A 27,788-nucleotide genomic window follows, 5' to 3' on the forward strand; every position below is an offset into this window, starting at 1 on the left:
TTTTTAAACTGCTTATTACACGGCTTTATTGAATACTCGGTTCTGATTGCTCAATCATGGCGTTCTACGGTCTGTTATTTCTTTATAGCAGACCGTTGCTATGTATAACAGACCGTTGCTATGGGCGCAGTTCTGATGTCGGACTCTGGCGGACCGTTTTTGTATCAAATGATTTCTTAAGTAAGTAGCCGTGTAATAAGCGGGATAATGTACAGCTAGAGAGTCATTGTTGTGAAAATAACATCACCCTGTCGGGGTTTATTTCACAATAATGTCCGGCTCGCTGTATATTATCCCTGAAAATGTTGTAATTGCACCTTGGTCCTCAAATGAGATTGATGCGTGTGTGACAGACGTAACTCCACCATTACACACCGACCCCAAAGTTAAATGCAGACGTTGCACCTTTTTGCCACTCGAGGCCGGCGTGTGTTTGTCGTCTAGAGATGCAGAAGTTGTTTAGCGGTCGTCTGCTAGTCTGTTCGATAGAGGAGACAGAGCCAAAAAGTCTTTTATAAAATGCAATAGAAACATATCGCTCTGTGCGCCTGTTTGTTAAACTGCTAAGTATTCTGTAACATAGCCATATATTCATGTAGTTTTGGTCCTAGCCTTTTCCTTTATTTGGTCTTTTGGACCCGTTTTAGGCGCCTGTTAACTCCGTGCAGTGCCTGAATAGATGACGCTGCTGGTCAGTCTTTCATAGTCATCACTAAGTGTCCCACTATTTCTGTCTGCCCTCGTGTCTTTGAGAATGTGAAACTTTGTGCTTTGAAACTGATTGTGAACCTGTGATAGAGAGGTGAAGTCCCGCCCCTTCCGGTGGACCATCATGGGACCTTATTTCGTAAAAAATATGAACGGTAGTCAACAGCGAGAGACAAATATTTTTTTGATTCCGTTTGAATTGCAGCATGAATAACACATATGATGTTTGTCAATTTAAAATATCATTTTGCAAATCAAGAAAATCTCAGTTTGTTGTAGTATCATTTATTTTTGTGTGAAACCGCTCAGTGAACTTTTATCCAGCGACTCCTGGTCTTTTTGTCAGCCGGGTGTGAGTTCATCCCAGTACGAAACACACAGACATCGTAGCTTCAGAGAGAGAGAGACGTCACTACGTGACCTCTGGCTGTGTAGTGAAAGCCTCCAGGAAGAGCACCGGGCTTTGAAGCAAATTTTCGTAGCAGCCAAACGGTGGAATTACAACTTCCGTGTCCGTCACGTGATGCCATTGGGCCCAAAAATACTTTTTCCCATAGACTTAGAGAAAGAGACGTCTGTAACTCAGCGGATATTTTTTTTTTGAGGTAAATGAACTTCCCAGTATGAACACTTGAATAACCCTTACTTAAATCATTCGGTCCTAAAAGTTGTAAATGCACTAATAGCTGAATCCAAAGTTATTTCCATTCCTCCGTTCATGTGAGTGAGCCCCAGACCGAGGCTGAACCGAGGCTGAACCGAGGCTGGGAGAAGGAGATAAAGGAAACGCTACTGCGCCTGCTCTATGGGCCCAATAGATGCGGAAGGTCGCCGGATGATCCGGGTCCTTTATCACTCAGCAGTCGAGCCATTTTGGCTTCACGCGTCACTCTCCAGTTCTCTTTATACATCCATGGTGGAGTCTTTCTAATTACGTATTTTCACAGTCTTATACTTCAACAGTTTTACAACAAAATGTGACTTTCAGGACTTGCAAAATTATCTTGAACTTGACAAATATCATGTCTGATTCATGGCGCAATTCAAACTGGATCAAAAAATGATTTGTGTCCCGCCGTTGACTACGTTTATATTTTTTTCCGAAATAAGGTCCCGTGTTGGTCTAATTTCTTGGTCAATGTGGGGACTTCACCTCTCTATTCAGATGATTCACGATGGCTCTGATTTGATTTATTTGTTAGTACGTTGGGCTGTAGACAGGTGTCGTTCCTGCTTAGTTAATCTATTAAGACAAGGCTGGTTCCTTGTTCTGGATTTAGCCACAGTCCACACATGCAGATGGAGTCTGATCCAACATACACTGTTCAGTATGAGGGAAAGACCTGGAGTGAAAGGGAAAACATCAAGGGAAAAATAACTAAGCTGTCGTCCACTTTGACTAATTTGGAGAACTTTTGTTACCAAACATGAATCCTTACCAAACGTATCGTCAGTCCAGCTTATTTTTTAATTGTCTGGGTGGATAAAAAGTTTTAATTGTGAATGACAAATGTGTGCTCTTATCTTCCTGCTACATTTCCCCTCTTATTATCTGTGTTTGTCCGTCACTCCACGCTGCCAAACACTTCCCCCACTCCTGAGTTTTGTCCTTGTCTAATATGTTTACATCTCTGATCTTACTACATTTCAATGCTTGTATCAAGTTCAGGGCAAAGTTAAAGGACTGTAGGAGGTGCTGTCTGGATCACACTGTTATCAAAAATAAAAGTCCTTGCTAGCTTTGATTTAGTGCCTTTAGTGGAAAAGAAGGGAGGGAAAGTAGCGCAACTAATCCAGCAATCAAAACCTAACCTAGCTACTTCAGAATATGGTCAAGAATTTCTTTTCTACTTTTTATTTCCTAGCCGTTGGCACTTTTCCTGTGTAAAGATGAAATGCATGTGTGCACATTTCTGCACAGTTCTGACACTACAGGCAGTTTCCTGGACTTAATGTGAGGTTTTATCAGCAGACCACCAACGGAAACTGTTTTTTTATGTAGATTTTAATCCATGTTTGAAAAAAAAAATGTCCCACTGATTTCTTTTTTTTTTTAAAGGGCTATGTATTTGTTTAATCAGTCTTAAATGCTCTTTTGAACAGCATTAAATCATTCTGGCTCTCTATAGTATTATTTTTTATATACAAGACCTTAAAAACATTTAAATTAATCTTTGCATGTAGTCCTATATTACACCTTGTAAATGTTTGTCTTTAGATTTAAGATGCCTTTTTACTTTTGGTATGAGTACAGAAATTTAACCGCAATATTTTGTCTTTTATTATCAAAGTATTTGTACGTGCTTCTTTCCTGTCCCGTCCCCCCCTTCTTACAATAAAGAAAAAAGAAAAATGTGCTATTGTTGCGTCTCAATGGCGAGGTCTTCTGACATCATTATGGCTGGCTTTGAATATTTAAGACATTTGAACTTACGCAAAAATAAGGAAATATTCCTCTGGCTTCATGCATAAAACACTCTAAACCAGTAACTTCCATAGTAGAGTACAATATTTTTAGCCATGCTAGCAGCTGGCAGCTAAAAATTAGTGTACAATTGCTGTCAAAAATATCGATACTGAATATTTGAAACAGTTTCAATACTCATTTTCCACAGAATCGACACACAGGTACCCGACACACACACCGTTATTTATCTTTTAATAAAAATCTAACTTTTTATGCCCTCAATGTCAATTTTTCCCTGTGGTATAGAACATGGTAATGTATATCAATATTTTTCAAAGTACTTTATCAAAGTTGACAAATCCTATCTATTGTGACAACACTAGAGTAGGAATGTGGAAAATTATTTCGACGCACCGGTTGACTGAGAGGAATGATTGATAGTGACTGATTTCAGTGTTAAACATTATTTTTAAACTTCACTCAGTGTTTTAAATTCAGGATTATTATTTATTTTAGTAATATTTGTTTACAAGAAGATATTATTGAGTTTATATAGTGACTTTGCTGTTGTAAACATTGCTGCTGCTCTAGAAGCAATATTTTTTATATCTAAAATATAAATTAATTCTAATCATGTTCTGAATTTATTCTTTTAAAAATAATTTATATATATAGATATATATATATATCTATATATATAAATATATTATTTTATTTATTTTTTTACTAATAAAAAAGAACCAGTAAGAGTGAAGTAAAGTACCGTACTGATCTATTTTTCAAGTTTTGAAGGCCAATATCAATATTTTCCGTTAAAAGCAACCAGTTGCAACTAATTTGTTCTGCAAACATCCAGAGGCCTGTGGTTGTTTTGAGTTTTAGTTATAATTTTAGCCACTTTTAAAAGTTAAAGCTAGCGTTGGTAAAGATTTTAGAAACATTTTTTGTTATATTAGTTTAAATGCTCATTACATCCCGACAGCAATCAATAAATCAAACGCTCTAACAAAAAAAAGAAATAAAATCCAATATCTGTGGCTGTCGCAGGAGTGTAATAATCCCGTCCAATCATTTAATTCGGACTGAATGTAATGATTGGACGACGGGCTATTGGCCTGCCTGTCTGCATACATGCACAGCCGCCATCTCGACATGTCATTGCAGGCTAAACACAGGTGTAATTAATAACACTAATTATGGCCCTGATCCATTTAGGTGATCCAGAGCCCTGGTGTTGTGAATGCTGGCTCACTGGAATGGCTATGAAACTAAATATAACGGGACCGTAATTAGTTTAATCAATTACACCTGTGTTTATCCTGTGATCTGTGAAAAGGGCTTATAATAACACTACTTTAGGAGCAACAGAAGCCAGGCGGCGGCTGGCGGTACCACGGTTTTACACTCTGCGGCTCACGTTACCGCAGTTTCACAAGCGTGTCGGAGAACTACGGTGGCCTTCAGGTAACGTAAAAACATGAAAGTCTCTCTCTAGAGCCAGTGTTCGGTTTGTCCGTTCTGGGCTACTGTAGAAACATGGCGGGGCAACATGGCGGGCTTGAGGACTCATATATTATATTATCTATTAGCAGAACTGGAATGTTATATTCCAGTTCTGCTAATAGATCCCCCTGAAATGTTACACACTGTTCCTTTAAATCACTGTTCATCATGTCTGACTTTTAATGTTGTTTTATGATAAAGTCAACAAACAAACTAGCAGTCGTGTTTAAATAGTTCCAGTGTGTATATTTTAATGCTTTGTGGATCATCAGCAGGCTTAAGGCATTGCTCTGTCTTCATACATGTACATCACACAATCCACAGTTAGTAATAAATACAGTACGGGTAAAGAGGAAGCAAATATCTGTCCTAACCAACAGGACTCATGTCTCACATAACCTGACTGGAGACAGTAGAGGGTCACACACACACACACACACACACACACACACACACATACAGGTTCATTAAAAAACAATTTGCTCGGCACAGTATTACTTGCACCACATTGCAATTGTCCAATTTGACTTGAGGAACACAAACATTCACAAAACCTATTGCAGAGAACAGTTTAGGTCAAACCACGACACACTTTCATACTGTGCTAATGTAGTATGCTGCTGAACCACAGTCTCACGGCAGTTTGTGAAATAGTCACGAAATGTAATCTATTTGATTCGTGTACGTAGACACGAATTTCCCTTTTTTTCGTGACGATCGGCACGACTTTAAACAACCTATTTTTCATGCGTTTTCCTACGAATGTCCAGCAACTTTATGCACATGTCAATTTCCGCTCCAGTGTTTTCTAAATAGTTAGTTATTCCTATAAGATCATAGTTTGGGTTAAAATAACTACGGAAGTGCCAGAAGTTACATGACAAATAAATCAACATTGACGATAAGAGGGCTCCTGGGCAAAAGTCGTCCGGTAATTTTTGACCCACTCATCCACCCCGACCTCCCTACACAGTGTTCGTCGTTCTCTATACTTCCCGGTTTACAATTACGTGGATTATATGGTGCCTTCAAATGGGGACGTGTTCACCGTGTTCGCGAGATGAGTCCATATGAATGCCCCCCTCTTGTCGTATTCACGACCTCGTAAGTGGAATGTTTTTGAAAGCTCCGAGTTCACGAGTTGTGACGTGTTTGTTGACGTTGTCAGGAATGGCGGAGGCCACGGAAGTTCATTATTCAGTGCATAATAAGTTAATATGTTCTAATTTTAGTTGTAGATTGTTTTTCTTCGTAATAATATGTCTGAGGAAAATGTTGATATTCCCAAAGACCTCATCTTTTTCCTCTGTCATTATGCGTTTGCATTTACTGCATTATAATACCCGCTTGTTAGCCTGCTAAATTGTTAGCCTCTCTGGCTTCTAGACGCTGACTTAACCACTTAACGCCACACATATCGTGTACACAACTACCCATGTTGTAAACACAAGCTCACGAATGTCATTTGAAGGCACCATAAGTACGGAAGATAACGTGACAAAAACTACTAAGTTAGGTTTAGGAAAAGATCGCGGTTTGGGTTAAAATAACTCCGGAAGTGCTGTAACTTAAGTACGTAAGTTACATGACAATTAAATCAACGTTGACTTCTGGTTTCACACGGGACACGCGCAGCGGTCTCCTGGGCGAAAGTCCTGTTTTTTTTTACCCATCCATCCACCCCAACGACCTCCCTATATTGTGTTTGTTGCTCTTTATACTTTCTGGTTCACAATTATGTGGATTACATACAAATTGATTTCGTGCTGACCATCACGAAGAACAATTTGAAATTCTATGTACACGAATCAATACATTACATTTCATGACTATTTTACGAGCTGCTGTGCGACTTGGCTGTTATATTTTGCACAACTCATTTTCACTTCCCCCCCCCCAACCCCCCCCCCCACTGCTCCATCGGTTTTAGTCTATAAAGGCAATTACAACACATTAAACGTTTACATTGTACACATATCTGGCAATATCTGCTCATACCACCAGATACTGGCACAGATAGGCACATAGGTCCATATGGAAAAGGTAAGTCAGGCTGATTTCTGGTCCATGAAATGCTTCTGTTTAGGGTCCTCCTGTGAAATGTTGGTGTTGTTGTTCTCTGATCCGGTGCTGTTTGGTTTTGTGTGTCAATTGTACATTTAAGTATCACTCAAGCGTGAGAGAATTCAAGGCATCTATATGTTTTTCAAGCAGGTTTTTTTACATCCGTCGCTCCCGTCCTGTCAGCTCTGCACAAAAGGATTTTCTGAGCTCTTGAGATGCAGAGCGGCACCACATGCACAGCTAATCCACTCAGTGTGTGTTGCTCAGCTGACTGTAGACGTGCTCCAAGATCTGAGAGTAGGCCTGATCTTTGGGAGCGTGGCAGCTCAGAGAGCCCTGGGGAAGAAGAGAGGAAGTTGGACAAGTTAGCTGGCTCACACTACAGGAGGGTGGATGGAGTCCTGAAAGAGTGTCAAGATGATCATCACCAAATATCTGTCCAGGTAAAATCTATTTAGTGATTTCAGGTCTTCTGTAAAATCACAAGGGCTGTCAATTGACAAAAATGTTGAATCACGATTAATCGTAAATTGTTTATCTGTTCAAAATGTACCTTAAAGAGAGATTTGTCAAGTATTTAATACTCTTATCAACATGGGAGTGGGTAAATATGCTGCTTTATGCAAATATATGGATATATTCATTATTGGAAATCAATTAACAACACAAAACAATGACAAATATTGTCGTACAGGTATTGCATTTAGCATTAAAATATGCTCAAGTCATAACATGGCAAACTGCAGCCCAACAGGCAACAACAGCTGTCAGTGTGTCAGTGTGCTGACTTGACTATGACTTGCCCCAAACTGCATGTGATTATCATAAAGTGGGCATGTCTGTAAAGGGGAGACTCGTGGGTACCCATAGGACCCATTTACATTCACATATCTGGAGGTCAGAGGTCAAAGTTTGGAGCGTTATTTAACCTCCTTCATGACAAGCTAGTATGACATGGTTGGTACCAATGGATTCTTTAGGTTTTCTAGTTTCATATGATACCAGTATCTTCACTCTAGTTTTAAAACTGAGCCCGAATTTGCATTAACACATTATTATCGTGTTAACTTGACAGCCCTAAAAATCCCCCCCTACCTTGATCTTGTCCAACATGCTCGTATCAGGACACCAATACTGGCTGAAGTGGACGAGGTCGGGAGCTGACCTGTAGTAGTCAACCAGCAGCATCTGTGGAGGAAATAAACACACCTTTTTATAATCATTTACAGTGTATTTATAAAAAAGGCATCACACTAATTTTCTGTATTATTTTTCGTCGGACGGAGGCTGCAGTATCTGTACCATCTCATTAAGAACATCACTGGTGAGGAAGTTGTCCTGTACGTAGGTGACCTCTACAGCCACGGGGATACCGTGGTCGTTGGGCCGTTGCTGCAGGAAGGCAGATGAAGTTTAGAACAACAGTATCATGAAAGACTTAACTGAGTAACGACGCTATGAAATAAGAAGGTGAGTAGTTTAGTGCTGCCTGTGTCCTCACCTCAGGCGGTGGTACGACCCAGAACGGGGTTATTGTGGACGCCACACCTTGATTGCCGTGATAATACGGTCCTGAAAGAGAAAGAGAACTAGAATTACGGCCTCACGGTTGTACGCCTCCGCAAACCAGTTTAGACATTTGTGTGAAATAGTCATAATTAGCATAATTAATTCTTGAGTTATGGTCTGTGAGGTCACAGTGACCTTTCTTACTGGCTTTATTCATTATTTTCTTGCAAAGCGATAGCACAGTAGCTCCATGTGGAGGAGGAATTCACAGAGAGTTTCCCTAATCTATCACATCTATATACTGTGTATAATGGCAGGGACGTACCACAGATGATGCCCAGACAGGGCTGGAAGCCATTGTTTGAGCCCTGCAGCCTCAGCTGATGGTCCATCTGGGAGTCGATGTCCTGCAGCGACGGCAGAGCCGGACCTCGCGGGTGACTGTGGTACCAGCCCACCAACGACAACCCGCGCATGAACAGGTTCTGACAGATCTGGAGCAGAGGCCACAAGATAGACCGTGATTATTTGCTAAAACGCTTTTTTTATTGGTTTTGTAGTCAAGATTCTAGCTAAATTTCAACTAAATTTTGTGTTGCTATATATTTGCTGATATTAGTTCACAGAATCTAAAGAGAAGGACACTATTCTGAGATCTCACATTAAGGTCTTCATCCCAGGACAGTTCGGTCAAACATGCTGTTAGAGCAGACTACTGATTCACTGTCCATTGTGTGTTACCTCCTCCTCAACAGCAGAAGCCGAGTCTCTGTCTGCCAGCCGGGTCCGACAGGGGAACGCCCTCAAGACTGTCAGCACTGAAACACATCGACCACAAAGAGAGACAAAGACGCTGGAGTTAAAGACGGCTGCATCTTCTTCTAATGTACGTTTCTCGCCGTTATATTACTCACGTTGTGTGTTTGTATCCCATCGTCCTCCGAGGTATCCTACTACCTCACTGGAGGTCAGGTGACAGTGGAAGTCCTGATGAGGATAAAAAGCAGGTAACTTAACTGTTCATCAGTACTCTGTTTACCTGTTTTAGATCATCTGGTTGTTACTCACCATTAGCAGCAGAACGTTACTGGACACGGCTACGTTGAAAGGCTGGAATCTGTTGATGGCTGAGAAGGCTGACAGCTCCACCAGTGTGTGTGGATCTCTGAGGAAGCAGGTTAGAGTCTATCACACTTCATGGTCACATAAAACTACATCGATCCTTCAGAATAAAAGGCTAAAAGTACCTGGTGGCGTCTCTGGTGCCCAAGGTGCAATATCTGACAGGAATTCTCTCTCTGTCGGTCCTCCGTGAAACCATCAAGTCTGTAACAGTAAAGATGGACATCAGTTTGTTGAAAGTAGGGCTGTCAAAGTAACAGCGATGTTTTGGAGGTTGTAGAGGGCTCAGTTTTAAAGCTAGAATGAAGATGCTGGCATCATATGAAACTACAAAAATGTAAGGAATCCATCGGTACCAACCATGTCATACTAGCTTGTTGTGAAGGAGGTTAAATAACGCTTCAAAACATGCGCTACATTTTGTCGAGGAAAAACTGTCATGGCCATTTTCAAAGGGGTCCCTTGACCTCTGACCTCAAGATATGTGAATGTAAATGGGTTCTATGAGTACCCACGAGTCTCCCCTTTACAGACATGCCCACTTTATGATAATCACATGCAGTTTGGGGCAAGTCATAGTCAAGTCAGCACACTGACACACTGACAGCTGTTGTTGCCTGTTGGGCTGCAGTTTGACATGTTATGATTTGAGCATATTTTTTATGCTGAATGCAGTACCTGTGAGGGTTTCTGGACAATATTTGTCATTGTTTTGTGTTGTTAATTGATTTCCAATCATAAATATATACATATATATGCATAAAGCAGCATATTAACCCACTCCCATGTTGAAAAGAGTATTAAATACTTGACAAATCTCCCTTTAAGGTACATTTTGAACAGATAAAAAGTTTGATTAATTTGCGATTAATCAGGATTAACTTTTTGAATCGATTGACAGCCCTGGTTGAAACAAAAAAAAATCATGAAACTTGTATATTTGACAAAGTTAGAAGATAACTATACCATTTAATCCAGGTTTGTTGTTCTTGTTCTTCTCATCTGCCTGCACAGCCGTCTTCCCTTCCTCTTCATCCTCGTCATCATCCTCCTCACTCACCAGGCTCTGGCATCACAAGTAATAAACACGATGTATGACATAAAGTAGTGTAGATACAGTGATGAGGACGAATACCTCGATATCGATATTGAGACGATATTGTAAAGTTGATTATTAGTGCTTTAACAAAATATTGATGCTTAGGGTAGTATGTTGTCTAATATATTTGAGGCTATATACTGACCATAGCAATAAAACTACTCTCACCATGTCTGCGCTGGGTTGGTACTTGTGCAGCCAGGTGGTTTTGTACTGGACCAGCTTCTGTCCCCGGTAGCGTACAGACGCCCAGCCACAGCCGGACTTCTTGGCCGGGTTAACCAGACGTTTGCAGTGCGTCGCCCAGGCGCTGGGGGAGTTGAAGATCTGGCCCGTCTCCACCCACCGGATTTTCCCATCATTCAACAGGTCTCCTACAAAGTTCTTACCCTGAAGGGAGCGGAGAGAAGAGAGACATTTTGAACCAAAGAAACAAGACATGTATGTGAGTTTGCTCCCTTTAAAAGCCACTGATTACTGCATTTAAAGGGGCTCTATGTAAGAATCAGAAATGTTAATAGTGACATCTGTGTCCTTAAAGTCAACGACAGTCAGTGTCCTGTTGGTCGCATTTGCTCTACATAGATGCGAGCGAGCATCGGTCAAAACAGTGAGGCGACTAGGGCTGACTCGAATGCTTCGAAGCTTTGACCATTGCCATGGTAATCGACCTCCAAATCAGTATTTGAATGCTTCTTTTTGTTGTTTTTTATATAAGTATGTTATAATAATGTATAAATCCCAAACAAACAAACAGAGGAACATGTCAACCTGCTGCTCCGCAAGGCTTTGAATACCTTCGAATATTTCTCACCGAAGCTTCGAAGCCCAAAAAAATGGTATTGGTGACAGCCCTAGAGGCGACGCACACAAGACTAAACGTGATTGACAGCTAAAACCACAATATCACTTTTTTTATACATGCTTGTCAGTAATATTAACTTAACTATGTAGCTTAACTATTCCCTCCATGAATCGAAGACCTGGCCGATGTTGATCCTAGTTTTAGCCTGACGTCGGTCATATTCCTGTTTTGCATGTTTGACGTGTTTCACTAGATATAACTTTGTTTTTTTTGTGCTTCCGTGGAGTTTGTGTTGAAGTCTGAGTTTTGGTGGAGGCTGGTCGTTTGTTGGCGTTAGCGGACTCCATTTCTAACCGAACGTTTGCACACTGTAATGGCACATGTCCACAGTCTCCGTCCTTTCCACGCTTCCCATTCATTGTCAATGCATTCTGGTAGCGTGGCGGCACGATTCCAGAGCCGGCCCGTCGTGTCGCCCGCTCCTCATTTGCATAAAGTTGAGGTCTAGTCTACTTTATGCGAATCAGGGGCGTCCGGTGCGACTCGCCGCCTCTGCAAACTGCCGAGGAACTTTTAAATTAACTGTTGTCGATCTAAAATAAAGACAGATTCAGCACCTGCATGGCTTATTTCTCACATAAAATGTTTTCAGAAACACATTTCGGTGAACTGTTTTCGTGATATAAGAGAAGAAAGTTTCCAAACGAGCCGCCATGTTGGTTCCAGTTTGAAAGCTGGGAGCAGCAGCCCACGAGGGAAAACGTTCGTCCAATGAGGTGCCTAGTGGCCTGTGAACACGCACCATTAACCCTGTGGCGGAGCTGAAGAGAGTAAAGGCACTTGCAAGCGTACATGACGTCACATCCGTTGGATTTTCCCAGAAAAACTGGGCCGCATTGTTCACATTAAAAGCAGTCTGCAGGCTGATAGAGGAAACCCAGAAAGTCGCGGAAGGTCTCATTTTTTAGGTTAGGTTACAACCTGATCACACACTGGCAATAAAAAACGATTATACATGTAAGAACTTACATCCAGTCTCTTTAATTGCCAGTGTATCATGTCAGATGCAACCTCACGTGACCCAACACCTGCATAAATAATGAACAACAACATTCTCCCTGTACCCAGCTGTGATGTGTGTTATTATTATTATTATTATTACCAGGTAGTGGATGGCGAGCACGCCGTCTGTACCCAGCTGTGATGTGTGTTATTATTATTATTACCAGGTAGTGGATGGCGAGCACACCGTCCCCCGGCTCCACCAGGCCGTCCTTGAGAAGCACCCTCAGGGTGATGCCTCTCCGGGTCAGCAGGGAGCCCCGGCCGGAGCTGGACCTCAGGTCTGCCTCCTCCCCTCCGCTCAGCTCCTCCTCATCCTCCTCTCCTCCATCCTCCACCACCTGTGGAGAGCTGGGTGGCTCTGAGTCTGTTAGGACACACACACAAACAAACAAACACATAAAGCGATGGATCCTATAATGTGCTCAGGTGATATGTTTGTGGGGGTGTAATGTTGGAAAAAGCATTACATGTCATGATGCATTTACATAATGTTGTGGAAAAGGTCATATCACTCATAATTAGCCATTTGAAGCACCTGGCTAAACATCTGCATATCAAAGTTAAGATAAGATAAGATGAACCTTTATTAATCCCCGGAGGGAAATTCAGGTGTCAAAGCAGCAACATCAGCAAACAGAGTGAAACACAGGAGAGGTAAAGGTATACACAAATTATAAAAACAATAAATAGAGATATAAAAGATTCAGAGTGAATGGGTGAACGTAGTGTGTGCAGTCCGTCAATAAATAAATGTAGTATGTACAATAAATAAATGTAATATGTGCATATGTGCTGTCTATAAAGTAGTATATAGGATGTATAGTGTAAAGTAAGTGTATATAGGATGTATAGTGTAAAGTGTGCCAGTGGTTAGAGTCCAAGATGGTTGCAGATAGTGCACGTTTAAAGGTAGATAGTGCATGTTAAAAGGTAGATGGTGCATGTTAAAAGGTAGTTAGTGCAATTTTAAAGGCAGTTAGTGCATGTTTAAAGGTAAATAGTGCATGTTTAAAGGCAGTTAGTGCATGTTTAAAGGTAAATAGTGCATGTTTAAAGGCAGTTAGTGCATGTTTAATGGTAGATGGTGCATGTTTAAAGGCAGATAGTGCATGTTTAAAGTCATCAGGAACAAAGCCAATGGCCATTATATTTTAATGACTTTATAATGAAAGCTCCAGTGTAATGGCAGCCTTTCATAATTGCAGCATGCTAAAATGAAGGAAGGAATCTCAAGGGGAAACACAAATAGAATAAAAGATAATAATGTAAATTGGCATTAATTACTGTACAGGCTAAAGCTAAATATGTTGGCCTTTTGTTTCCAGCTCCCATTAGAGAGCATGGCTGTCTGTCTCTGCAGGAAGAAGAAGAGGCCTCTTCTCTTCTTCTCCCCTCCTCTCTCTGTTAATTTCCCTCTGAATTACAATTAAAATATTGTATTATTCTCACCCATGTCTGTGAAAGCGACGGAGAGCGCCTTTAAATCGGTCCTAGAAGCTGCTCCTTTCTGCGGTGCTTTGGGTGGTTTGTTTTTGCTCCTGGAGGATTTCACAAGATACACTTCTCCACAGTCGCTCCGGCTATTATTCAAAAGCATAAAATGAAGGCGTCTGTGTGGCTCTGCAGTGTAGTTTCCTTGTTGTGTTGCTTTAATGTCAGTTCCCCTCCCCTTTCTTTCTCTCTCTCTCTCACAGCGTCCTTGTCACTCCTCTTGTCTGTCGTTGTGCATGCATTTGTTGTCTTTATCTGCCATTATTCACTCATTTAATAACACTAATAATACCAATCTGTCATTAATAATGCAAAATAATCCTAGGAAATGCGTTTAAATGTTATTGAAATGTAAACAATGAAGCGATTAATGAAGTGTCGTTATAAAAGTGCATCCTGCAGATTATTATAGTGTCTTTATTTATATATATATATATATATATATGTATATGTATAAGAAACAGCACACGGTGGGTGGTGCTGGTGATATTTCTGTGGTGTGATAATAAGACCTACTTTACTGTGTTACTCTGGTTTTTCTTCACTAACACCGAGATGTTCCTGCTTTTATCTCCCCGAGAGAGAAGCTCATTTACCGGGAAGCAGCCGGAGGAGGGCAGCAGAAAGCTCCTGGTTCAGTTCCTGTTTACCTCCACCTGCTGGTCACACCACAGCACCAATACACCATCTCTGTTTAAATATACTGATTTAAAACATCAACAAACTCAAAAATTATAAATTGGCAAAAATGATTAGATTATTTAGAAATTTAAAATTCATTCTAATTGTTTAACAGACCCGATGTTGTTTTTATTCATCTTCTTTTCTTTTCCTTACATTTTATTTTTTATATAAATTATTTTATTTTAAAATTATTTTTATGCTGTGAAATATATTTTCTGAATTGAAAAATCTGAACATGTACTGTATGTTTTATATAACTATATTGAAATTTATATATACTGTATATATATATATACTGTAAGTTAATGTACTCATTATGCAGAATGGCCCATTTCAGAGAGAGTGTGTGTGTGTGTGTGTGTGTGTGTGTGTATACATATATATATATATATATATATATATATATATATATGTATATGTATGTATATATATATATATATATGTGTGTATATATACTGTATATATATATACAGTATATATACGTATATAAATACATGTGTATATATATTCATATATATGTATGTATGTATATATGTATATATATATATACATATATATATATATATATATGTATGTATATATATATATACATGTATATATATGTATATGTATATATATATATATATACATATACATATATATATGTATATGTATATATGTATACACACTCTGAAATGGGCCATTCTGCATAATGAGTACATTAATTTCTGGTACTGTAAGTCTGTAAATATATTTTGATGCAAACACTTTTGTACTTTTACTTCAGTCAAATTTTGCATTCAGGACTTTTACTTGTAACAGAGTATTTCTAGACTATGGTATTGCTGCTTTTACTTAAGTAAAAGGTCTCAGTACTTCTTCCACCATTGCCAAATTACCGTTACAAACTCTAAAACAAACTAATAGCTCATCAGTGACCAGATAATTGGGTGTGAACCTATGCTGAAAGTAAATGCTTGGGTTGAATTAATGTTCCAATGGCACATTGGCTAATTGCTATAATCATGCTTTATCATTGTATTTACATAGTCAAATCCTTATTTCCAGTCAAACTGACTTGTGCTTATGTAACATAGTTAAATGTTAAGTGCATTATGGGCTTTCCTCTTTCTGCCATCCTGAGGATGAGGAACTGAACTAGTATTAGTTCAGGCAATAATAATAATGTTCACTCCTCTTCTGTTAAATAACTGAACAGAATACCACAGGAGTCAGATGGAACTTTATAGCATTCTTCTAATCTGACACACAATGTGTCAGGCTAGCAACAACACTTGTCCTCCCTAAAACTATTCTCCTTGCCCCGTTTTTTTAAGGGTCACTTCAACCTTCATGCATTCTTAATGTGAGTGGTTCAAGACTCTCCAGTCGTACAGATTAGAAGAAACATAATTTTGGTGTTCAGAGCAGGAAACAAGATTACTCAAAAGAGTTTCCTGGCCAGTATCTGAGAGCTCTGAGATGAAACAGAAGAGGGCGCTGCGTGCTCAGATCAGCTGGATACTGGGAGCCTATCTGACAGAAAGCCTCCTCCAGTATGTGGGAGAGGTCAGCTTGATATTACCACCTATCTATCATATACACTTTTATGTGCAAATAAACTCTTTCTGCTGCTGTGTGACAACCTTCTGATGGATCACTGTTTGGCTGTTTGCAGGTGGTTCACATCTTCTCCCACATCCACCAGACATACGTGGTTCACAGTGTGTGTTTGAAGGACGCTGACACACAAACACAGACAGAAAATGCACATTGGCTCACTCTGCAGGAAGTTGTTGTGTCCACAGGAGTGAAAAAGGGCTTTTATTTTGTTTACACAGCATGTGTGTGTGAAGCCCTGCTGTGTAACTGAGGTTAGCAGTATACCTGCAGCATCAGGAGAGGACAGAGAGCATGCGTTTGCAGTATACTTCCCTTTCAAGTATAAATGTACTTCTGCTGTGTAGAGACACTGGTATAGTTTCCCTGTGTCACATTACAGGATTTCAGTGATTTTGAGTTCAAGTTTCCCCTTTTAATGGTTTAAAAACTATCTTTTCTTTTACTGGGTTTTAGAGAATGTGAAGGGCAGTTGAAGTCATTGAATTTGTTTCATAGAGAAGTGACAGCAGGAGTGAGTGAGTGTCCACATCTGCTCGTGTGTAGCCTGAATAAATGAGATCAACATGTTGACTCTCCTGCAGATTTTGAAGCTTTGCGACGGGGTTGCAAAGGGGGTTAAATAACGCTCCAAACTTATGCTAAATTTTGGCGAGGAAAAACTGTCAAGGTCATTTTCAAAGGGTCCCCTTGACCTCTGACCTCCAGATATGTGAATGAAAATGGGTTCTATGGGTACCCACGAGTCTCCCCTCACAGACATGTCCACTTATATGATAATCACATGCAGTTTGGGGCAAGTCATAGTCAAGTCAGCACACTGACACACTGACAGCTGTTGTTGCCTGTTGGGCTGCAGTTTGCCATGTTATGATTGGAGCATATTTTTTATGCTAAATGTAGTACCTGTGAGGGTTTCTGGACAATATCTGTCATTGTTTTGTGTTGTTAATTGATTTGTTTTGATATATACAGTACATGCATTTGCATAAAGCAAGCATATTGAACAGATGAAAAAATTGCGATTATCAGATTATGATCAGCTTGCAGCAGACAGGTCGCCCTCAGCTCCTTCAACACAGTTAAACAGGAATCTTGATGGTATTTTGTGCGTTAATACATGTCTTCTCATTCACATGTGCCTTATTGTCAAAGCATCACCCCTGTGTTGCCACTTTAAGGGATTATTGTGGTATCATGGTTCCATCACTGGGAATTAAATACAAAATGCCATCAAGATGTTTTAACGAGATCAGTTTTTAAATTGTTATAAGATTATTCTCTCTTTTTTATAAAACAATGCTTTCTTTATTGAACACATGCTTGTTTACCGAGGTACAAACAGATAAATAAACAACGGAAAAAAGAAGAAAAAATAATTACATATACATTTCACTGCAGTTAGGGCTGACCTCTCTTAGCCGATTAGTCAACCAAACAGCGGTTTTGCTTGACTGTGATTTCTTTAGAAGTCATTTTTTTAATGTTTTTTCATGCTGAATGACTTATTTCCAAGAAACTTATGAGCACATCTCTGATGAACACACGATTTAAAGTGGTGCTTTTGTGTGATTCTTTGTGGAGAAACTCAGTTTTATAGATCAAGATGTTTTAACGAGATCAGTTTTTAAATTGTTATAAGATTATTCTCTCTTTTTTATAAAACAATGCTTTCTTTATTGAACACATGCTTGCTTACCGAGGTACAAACAGATAAATAAACAACGGAAAAAAGAAGAAAAAATAATTACATATACATTTCATAATGCAGGAGTTTAGTTTATATACATCATATTATATTTATTTAATAACTTAAAGGTCTTAATGGCTTTTTTTGGTTATTAACATTGGGTAAGATTGTGCTATATTGTTTGAATTCATTAAAAAAGTGCAGGAAAGTTTGCTTGGTTTCTAACCATTTTTCTTATGAATATAGATAGATAGATAGATAGATAGATAGATAGATCGATAGTAACTTTATTGATCCCGAGGGAAATTCAAGTTTCCAGCATCACAGTTCCATAGTGCAAAACATGTTAGTAAAAAGGCAGTAAAAAAGTTAGTAGTGCAAAGTACAAAGTACAAAAGAATATACCAGATATAAAAATACAAGGATGTGAAGAAAACTGTTAAAACTGAATATAGTGCAGAGTAACAGCTGTGATAAATGACTATTAAAAAAAAGTGAATATAGTGCAGAAGAGACTGTTAAAAATGAGTATAGTGCAGGGTAACTCCAGTAGCTTAGTCTATGAAAGTGCACTGTGTGAATATGGAATTTCCCAAAAATAATAATATGTGATAAATAATAATAAATAATTGTATGATATACAGGGTGTTATTTTCAATCTTATCTTGACAGTTATAAGATGAAAAACATATTTCTATGGCTCATATGAGGTTCCTGCAGAGGACTTTCAGTGCTGATTGGTCAGCCTTGTCAAAGAAAGCAGGTGATTGGTTAACGCATGTGTCAGTCAAAGGGATCTCGTCTCCCATTGGTCAAAAACGAGCTTCCTCTATTCACGTGATTGTGCTCTTCCTGTGAGGGCGGTACCTAGCTACTAGCTGCCGGTGGAGGAAAGGTGGTTGTTGTTGTTTTGTTGTTTTTGGGTTAAAAAACTACTTAAAAAGTAAAAAACTAGTCTGCTAAAACCATGGGAACCCGAGATGATGAATACGACTACTTGTTCAAAGGTAATTTCTTCTTTAAAGGTGGATAAATGACGTCATGTTAGTCCTTCTTTGTAGAAGTTCGATGAGGAAGTCAACTGAGCTAATGCTAACATGCTAAATCTTGTTAGCATGTTAGCTCTACTAGTAGCATTTATTAACGTGTTCACAACCTGTAACTACTATTATAAGTTCACCTAGCAGAGGTTAATGCTGAAACACCTCGTCTGTAGGAGCTGTAGACATTCAGTTGGCAGTTAATGCTAGCAGGCTAATAAGTAGCTAGCTAGCTTGTTAGCTAGCATGGTAGCTACCGTCACTCGGCCTCGTTATAAACACTTCAGACACGCGACCCTGAAGTTTATCTACAGCTGAACACTGTTTAACAGCCTTCCTCTGACCTCACAAGACGGAAGCGTTATTTCACTTTATGATGGTTAGCTGGTTCACTTTATATGAGTCATCCAACAGTTAAAGCTATGACTAAGCTAACTTGCTGACATAGTCACATAACGAACATGCTGCTGGACATATCTCTCTGTCTTATTTCTCCTGATCACATTATTAATGTCCTGTACTTCAGTGATTCCCAACCAAGGGTACATGTACTCCTGGGAGTACTTGACCTCTGCAGTTACCATGGGGTATATTAAAGATTAACACAGCTAATTGAAGAATGAACATAGTAAAAAAAAAAATAGAGCTACATATTTGTGTTTAGGAGATGATATATAAGATAAGATAAGATGTACCTTTTATTATTAATTCAGGTGTCAAAGCAGCAAAGCGCAGATAAAGAGGTACAGGTGTACAAAAAGATTATAAAACTATAAATAGAAATACAGAATGGACATAGTGAGTGGACATAGTGAGTGGACATAGTGAATGAACATAGTGAGTGGACATAGTGAGTGGACATAGTGAGTGGACATAGTGAGTGGACATAGTGAATGGACATAGTGAATGGACATAGTGAGTGGACATAGTGAATGGACATAGCGTACACCGTCCGTCAATACAAAATGTAGTGTACAATAAATAGATGTAATATGTGCAGTCTATAAAATGGTATATGGGATGTAGTGTAAAGTAAGTTTAAAGTGCACCAGTGGTTGCAGATAGTGCAGATAGATGCAGATAGTCCAGATAGTGCGTGTTTTAAGTTTAAGGTAGTCCAGATAGTGCAGTTTTCATGTGGGAGTCAGCCTTGGTTGTGGAGCCTGATGGCTACCAGCAAGAAAGACTGACCCAGACGCTTTGTGTTGTGCCGAGGGGGGATTAGTCTATAGTTACTTTATTAATCTCTATGGGAAATTGAAGTCCCATAAATCACAAAATAAAGACACAAGGGCACCCAACAAGGTGAGTATGACACAACGCCCAATGAAAGCCATAAAGAAGTCAGCAGTTAGGGCTGACCTCTCTTAGCCGAATAGTCAACCAAACAGTGGTTTTGCTTGACTGTGATTTCTTTAGAAGTCATTTTTTTTATGTTTTTCAAAACTGGTTCACTTTTTTTCGAGTCATCCAACAGTTAAAGCTATGACTAAGCTAACTTGCTGACATAGTCACATAACGAACATGCTGCTTGACATATTTCTCTGTCTTATTTCTCCTGATCACATTATTAATGTCCTGTACTTCAGTGATTCCCAACCAAGGGTGCATGTACTCCTGGGAGTACTTGACCTCTGCAGTTACCATGGGGTATATTAAAGATTAACACAGCTAATTGAAGAATGAACATGGTAAAAAATAAAATAGAGCTACATATTTGTGTTTAGGAGATGATATATAAGATAAGATAAGATGTACCTTTTATTATTAATTCAGGTGTCAAAGCAGCAAAGCGCAGATAAAGAGGTACAGGTGTACAAAAAGATTATAAAACTATAAATAGAAATACAGAATAGACATAGTGAATGGACATAGTGAATGGACATAGTGAATAGACATAGTGAATGAACATAGTGAATGGACATGGTGAATGGACATAGCGTGTACCGTCCGTCAATAAAAAATGTAGTGTACAATAAATAGATGTAATATGTGCAGTCTATAAAATGGTATATGGGATGTAGTGTAAAGTAAGTTTAAAGTGCACCAGTGGTTAGGAGAAGTGGGTGCAGATAATGCAGATAGTCCAGATAGTGCATGTTTTAAGTTTAAGGTAGTCCAGATAGTGCAGTTTTCATGTGGGAGTCAGCCTTGGTTGTGGAGCCTGATGGCTACCAGCAAGAAAGACTGACCCAGACGCTTTGTGTTGTGCCGAGGGGGGATTAGTCTATAGTTACTTTATTAATCTCTATGGGAAATTGAAGTCCCATAAATCACAAAATAAAGACACAAGGGCACCCAACGACGTGAGTATGACACAACGCCCAATGAAAGCCATAAAGAAGTCAGCAGTTAGGGCTGACCTCTCTTAGCCGAATAGTCAACCAAACAGTGGTTTTGCTTGACTGTGATTTCTTTAGAAGTCATTTTTTTATGTTTTTCAAAACTGGTTCACTTTTTTTCGAGTCATCCAACAGTTAAAGCTATGACTAAGCTAACTTGCTGACATAGTCACATAACGAACATGCTGCTGGACATATCTCTCTGTCTTATTTCTCCTGATCACATTATTAATGTCCTGTACTTCAGTGATTCCCAACCAAGGGTACATGTACTCCTGGGAGTACTTGACCTCTGCAGTTACCAATGGGTATATTAAAGATTAACACAGCTAATTGAAGAATGAACATAGTAAAAAAAAAAATAGAGCTACATATTTGTGTTTAGGAGATGATATATAAGATAAGATAAGATGTACCTTTTATTATTAATTCAGGTGTCAAAGCAGCAAAGCGCAGATAAAGAGGTACAGGTGTACAAAAAGATTATAAAACTATAAATAGAAATACAGAATAGACATAGTGAGTGGACATAGTGAGTGGACATAGTGAGTGGACATAGTGAATGAACATAGTGAATGGACATAGTGAATGGACATAGCGTGTACCGTTCGTCAATACAAAATGTAGTGTACAATAAATAGATGTAATATGTGCAGTCTAAAAAATGGTATATGGGATGTAGTGTAAAGTAAGTTTAAAGTGCACCAGTGGTTAGGAGAGGTGGTTGCAGATAGTGCAGATAGATGCAGATAGTCTAGATAGTGCGTGTTTTAAGTTTAAGGTAGTCCAGATAGTGCAGTTTTCATGTGGGAGTCAGCCTTGGTTGTGGAGGCTGATGGCTACCAGCAAGAAAGACTGACCCAGACGCTTTGTGTTGTGCCGAGGGGGGATTAGTCTATAGTTACTTTATTAATCTCTATGGGAAATTGAAGTCCCATAAATCACAAAATAAAGACACAAGGGCACCCAACGACGTGAGTATGACACAACGCCCAATGAAAGCCATAAAGAAGTCAGCAGTTAGGGCTGACCTCTCTTAGCCGAATAGTCAACCAAACAATGGTTTTGCTTGACTGTGATTTCTTTAGAAGTCATTTTTTTATGTTTTTCAAAACTGGTTCACTTTTTTTCGAGTCATCCAACAGTTAAAGCTATGACTAAGCTAACTTGCTGACATAGTCACATAACGAACATGCTGCTGGACATATCTCTCTGTCTTATTTCTCCTGATCACATTATTAATGTCCTGTACTTCAGTGATTCCCAACCAAGGGTACATGTACTCCTGGGAGTACTTGACCTCTGCAGTTACCAATGGGTATATTAAAGATTAACACAGCTAATTGAAGAATGAACATAGTAAAAAAAAAAATAGAGCTACATATTTGTGTTTAGGAGATGATATATAAGATAAGATAAGATGTACCTTTTATTATTAATTCAGGTGTCAAAGCAGCAAAGCGCAGATAAAGAGGTACAGGTGTACAAAAAGATTATAAAACTATAAATAGAAATACAGAATAGACATAGTGAGTGGACATAGTGAGTGGACATAGTGAGTGGACATAGTGAATGAACATAGTGAATGGACATAGTGAATGGACATAGCGTGTACCGTTCGTCAATACAAAATGTAGTGTACAATAAATAGATGTAATATGTGCAGTCTAAAAAATGGTATATGGGATGTAGTGTAAAGTAAGTTTAAAGTGCACCAGTGGTTAGGAGAGGTGGTTGCAGATAGTGCAGATAGATGCAGATAGTCTAGATAGTGCGTGTTTTAAGTTTAAGGTAGTCCAGATAGTGCAGTTTTCATGTGGGAGTCAGCCTTGGTTGTGGAGGCTGATGGCTACCAGCAAGAAAGACTGACCCAGACGCTTTGTGTTGTGCCGAGCGGGGATTAGTCTATAGTTACTTTATTAATCTCTATGGGAAATTGAAGTCCCATAAATCACAAAAAAAAGACACAAGGGCACCCAACGACGTGAGTATGACACAACGCCCAATGAAAGCCATAAAGAAGTCAGCAGTTAGGGCTGACCTCTCTTAGCCGAATAGTCAACCAAACAGTGGTTTTGCTTGACTGTGATTTCTTTAGAAGTCATTTTTTTAATGTTTTTTCATGCTGAATGACTTATTTCCAAGAAACTTTTGAGCACATCTCTGGTGAACACGAGATTTAAAGTGGTGCTTTTGTGTGATTCTTTGTGGAGAAACTAAGTTTTATAGATTTGACGATTAAATCAACTAATCAATTAGTCGGCAAAATCGTATGAGTGTTGATCGACTAAGAATTTCTTTGATCAAGGACAGCCCTAGTCAACAGTCAACCAGAATAAAAGTCAAACTAGGAGCTGAATTGTGTACTGTGTGGTACAATGGCGTATAAGAATAGATGAATGGAGAGTCTGCTACAATATAAAATGCATATATAATAATAATAATATATTTTGCACTGTGTGGCTCAGGTTACTGCAGTGTTTAACGGTGGCATAAGTGTGATGAGGTTGATCCAACCTTGCAAAGTGAAGCGATGTGGATCCTAAATAAAAATACCTATTTTTCATTAGCCTACTCCACTTTTTTCCCCGTTTTTTTCTCGTAAATTTGCCACTTTAATCTCAGAGAATATCCGTGTTTTTTTTGTAAATTTATTACTTTAATCTTGGAAATTCAGAGTTTTTCTCGGAATATTACCCCCTCCCTCAGCTCCGTAATTACTATTCTTACCTACAATGGCCCTAATACGCTGTCGTAGTACAGCAAGGTGCTGGATTGAGTATGTATATAAAATAGAATAAACTATATATTACGGGGGGTTGTAATCGTTAAATGTTAGCTTTAATGACTGAAATTCTTCACATGGTGGACCGAAGCTTAAAAGTGTTGCACTCACGGACTGTGCAATGTAACATGGGTAGGAAGAAGACATGCTAAGCCCCAGCATGATTGCTATCTATCAGTGCTGTAATAAAATATTGATTGAAGGTGAAAAGCACTACTTACAGTTTGTCTAGACTAACACTGCAGGGCTGCTGTTTTAATGTTTTGTTCTGTGTGTATTTTGGTTCTAGTCGTACTAATCGGAGACTCTGGAGTGGGGAAGAGTAACCTGCTGTCCCGTTTCACAAGAAATGAGTTCAACCTGGAGAGCAAGAGCACCATTGGGGTGGAGTTCGCCACCCGCAGCATCCAGGTGGACGGCAAGACGATAAAGGCCCAAATTTGGGACACAGCAGGACAGGAACGCTACAGAGCAATTACCTCAGCGTCAGTTTGTTTTTATTATTATAAATTTGTCAGCGGTATTTACTAGATTTGTGATAGTTTGGTTAAAAAAAGGGTATTTGAGTCCATTAGGATGTTGAATTTCATGCCTAAGGATCTCATGCTCACAGAGTCAGTATCCTCTTTTCAATCCTGCCTTAAATTTTCAATGCAAAGGCTTTTTCCTAATTTCTTTATGTAATCTATACATACAGTATGGTGTATCTGTCACATAGTTAAAGGGATAGTTCTGGTGTTTTGAAGTGGGCTTGTATGAGGTACTTATCCACAGTCAGTGTATTACCTACAGTAGATGGTAGTCCGCCTGCCCCCAGTTTAGAGAAACAGACAAGAGTTACGGCACGGAAGCAAAGCAATGTACAGCTGTGGACGAAGGCAGCAGCAAAACATATTTTAGACACCTAAAAGAAAGGCCCACCTAAAGAAAACAATATCAGTGTACGCTATATTTAGAATATTTTCACCGATTTACATTGCCGTCAGACAGCTATACAGGCTATGTTTCATAAGGGGAACTGAAGCTATTATCTATACTCTCTTGAAAGCCACCAGACTATTGACAAAAACAGTAATTGTTGCTCGCAGAACACGGAAGTTGCTGGTCTACCGCTGCCTTGATTGGTTGGTTTATTTGTGTTATTGTGTGACTTTGGTTAGTTAGGATTCACTGAAGTGACACAAACGCAAACAAACTAACCAATCGAGGCAGCGGTAGACTAGAAACTCCCGTGTCCTGTGAGGTAAAATTACAGTTTTTTCAATGGAGTCTGGTGGCTTTGGCGAGAGGTCATAGATAACGGCTTCAGTTAAATGTTCTAAGTATAGTGTACACTTAAACTGATAATGATTTTTTTTTGGTGGGCCTTTCTTTTAAGTGTCTCAAATATATTTTGCTGCTGCCCCCATCCACAGCAGTACATTGCTTTGCTCCTGTGCTGGTACTTGGGGCGTGCTGACCACTCATACAACCCCACTTCAAAACACCCAAACTATCCCTTTAACATGTATTGAATCATCTATAAATACCGATCACAAAGCACTTTTGTCATTTTACAATTTCTGTACTATACTGTATATATTATATATGAGGCTATACGACTACTGGTTTGCACAATTACTATAGCAGTAAACATGCTGATTAAGTTTATTTACTTAAAAAAAATGTCATCTTAATTGTTTCTGCATGAAATTATTTCCATTATGAGTGTTTTCATGCTCGCGGCAATTCTTGATTCATCAATTTCTCTTCTTTGCTCCGCTGTCACCAGGTATTATCGGGGTGCAGTTGGAGCTCTCCTGGTTTACGACATCGCCAAGCACCTGACATACAAGAACATTGAACGCTGGCTGAAGGAGCTGAGGGACCACGCTGACAACAACATCGTCATCATGCAGGTTGGAAACAAGAGCGACCTCCGCCACCTCAGGGCGGTGCCCACTGATGAGGCTCGAGCCTTTGCAGGTAAATTATTAAGTGTTGCCATAAGGGAAACAGCTTTGCATTTAAAATAGAGTCATCAAATTACCACTTATTTGAAGAATATACAGGTTGTTATCCAAACTGTCCGTTGTTTTTAAATTGCTTTAATGTTCAAAACATACTTTGGTTCCTCTTTTTCTGCTCAGAAAAGAACGCTATTTCATTTATTGAAACCTCCGCCTTGGACTCCACTAATGTAGAAGAGGCCTTTAAGAACATCCTCACAGGTAAGAAAAGTGATAATATGTGATTATTTTCTTTGAGTACTATAAAAAGCGGTCTATATATAAAATTTATTATTATTATTATTATTATTATTATTATTATTATTAATAAACTGTTAAATATAACAAGCAACTTACTGTCTTTTAAGTATTATTATTGTTATTTATTTTGTTCTTGTTTTCTTAATAATGTTTTGTTTTTTGAAAGTACTTAATTTTATTTGTTATATTATTTTTTATTTGGACTTTTGACTGTGTAGACTATATTTTGTTAGAATGCATATATTGTTATGATGTTTTTTTTTCTCTAACTACTTCAATCCTTGTCATATCTCACTGCCCAATGTTATGTTGTGTACAAGAAAAGTTAAATAAATAGATCACAAATATTAAATTTTACAGTCACTGTTTTCTTTTTCAGAAATCTACCGTATTGTGTCTCAGAAGCAAATATCGGACAGATCTGCACATGATGAGTCTCCAGGCAACAATGTAGTGGACATAAGCCTCCCCCCTACCACGGACGGGCAGAGGGGCAACAAACTCCCTTGTTGCCAAGCCCTGTGACGCTCACGTCTTCTTTTCCTGTTTGACTCTCTGTCTGTCTTTTCCTCTCTTCACCTCTGGTTTACTTCAGTTGTCATGCTACTGTCATCATGACGCCGTCATGGGTTCAAAAAGTCTGTGACATCAAGATTCTGGTATTTGACATTCCTTTTTTGCTGGTTTCTGTTTTTTTTCTTTGTTTATTTGTCTTCCCCTGATTTAAAAAAAAAAACCTGTCGTACGGCCTCGTTATAGCCTGGAGAAGAGAGAGTAAAGCTCAGGTTGATCTTGAAGCTGTAGTAAACTACAATTTCATTTTAATTAAAACTAGCCTTTATGGTCCTATTGACCCGCTCCTGTTGAAGGAATGGTGAGGGATCAGTAGACCTGTGTATCAGTGCTTCAAGTGGCTTCTACTTGCCTCCTTTTCTCAGCTTGCAATGGCCCTGTTCAAACCTGGCATTAACATGCGTCCTGAGTGATCCGATCACAAGTGGACAGCTCTAAGTACAGTCAGTTGACACCTGGCATTAGAATGCGTCTCTATGCGTCTCCAGTGACCACTTGTGATCGGATCTCACTTCCCCTGCTCTATATGCAAATAAACACGTAGTAAACACTGCAGAATATACAGCAGACGTTGTGACGTAATATTACATGAATGTCAGTAGTAATATCCTACATATTCGGGAATTTGGGCACATTTTATTAACATAAAAATAAAAGGTTATTGTAACGGTCCCCGGGGACCTCCGTGTCACCGACACTGGTGCCTATGCCACAGCGGGGTACAGGGCGTCGGAGAGCCGGAAATGAGAGCGAGTGAGCAGGCAGGCGGGTGTCAGCTGCGTGCAGAGCACCGGAACAAAAACACTGAAGCATCTCCGACAGTATGATAACAATGCACTTTGTGTTGCCTAGTCTGATGGTCTTTATATTATGTAGCCTATAGATAAAATTAATAAAATACAGTTGTACCAACAGGATACAGAAGAGCACAGAAAGTCAGTAGTAATATCCTACACCAAGTGCACAGAAGCCGTTTCCATGGCGCGAGGCAGACAAGCTCACGCCGCAAGCGGGACATCAGTTGAGTAGGCGGTCCTTCAGTGTGGCCCGGGA

The 27,788-nt window shown here is 39.2% G+C and overlaps 3 protein-coding genes across 6 annotated transcripts in view; 2 read left to right on the forward strand and 1 right to left on the reverse strand.

Annotated features, from left to right (window-relative positions):
• The first annotated feature begins 6,171 nt into the window (after positions 1-6,171).
• The window catches only part of march2 (membrane-associated ring finger (C3HC4) 2), a 33,768-nt gene continuing 12,151 nt past the window's right edge, over positions 6,172-27,788 (forward strand). Inside the window, exons 1-2 of one of the 4 annotated variants that reach the window (XM_037769300.1) lie at positions 6,172-6,181; positions 14,799-14,819. The gene's annotated coding sequence lies outside the window, so the exon portion shown is untranslated. Of the gene's footprint in view, positions 6,182-14,798; positions 14,822-27,788 lie in introns of those variants that run through there. The other 3 variants (XM_037769302.1, XM_037769303.1, XM_037769301.1) reach the window with 3 other exon arrangements.
• Positions 6,328-14,294, reverse strand: mpnd (MPN domain containing). Its single transcript, XM_037769298.1, has 13 exons — positions 13,732-14,294; positions 12,444-12,646; positions 10,581-10,802; positions 10,280-10,379; positions 9,439-9,517; positions 9,260-9,356; positions 9,106-9,178; positions 8,933-9,009; positions 8,517-8,685; positions 8,184-8,254; positions 7,985-8,074; positions 7,778-7,870; positions 6,328-7,018 (listed from the first exon to the last, which is right to left on the reverse strand). The coding sequence occupies exons 1-13, from the start codon at positions 13,877-13,879 to the stop codon at positions 6,932-6,934; spliced, it is 1,509 nt and encodes a 502-aa protein (XP_037625226.1). The 5' UTR covers positions 13,880-14,294; the 3' UTR covers positions 6,328-6,931.
• LOC119488081 (ras-related protein Rab-11B-like) lies at positions 18,607-26,816 on the forward strand. Its single transcript, XM_037769305.1, has 5 exons — positions 18,607-18,753; positions 24,203-24,398; positions 25,685-25,878; positions 26,043-26,123; positions 26,542-26,816. The coding sequence occupies exons 1-5, from the start codon at positions 18,714-18,716 to the stop codon at positions 26,685-26,687; spliced, it is 657 nt and encodes a 218-aa protein (XP_037625233.1). The 5' UTR covers positions 18,607-18,713; the 3' UTR covers positions 26,688-26,816.

Source organism: Sebastes umbrosus, chromosome 5, assembly GCF_015220745.1.
Source record: "Sebastes umbrosus isolate fSebUmb1 chromosome 5, fSebUmb1.pri, whole genome shotgun sequence".
In the NCBI taxonomy this organism is placed as follows: Eukaryota; Metazoa; Chordata; class Actinopteri; order Perciformes; family Sebastidae; genus Sebastes; species Sebastes umbrosus.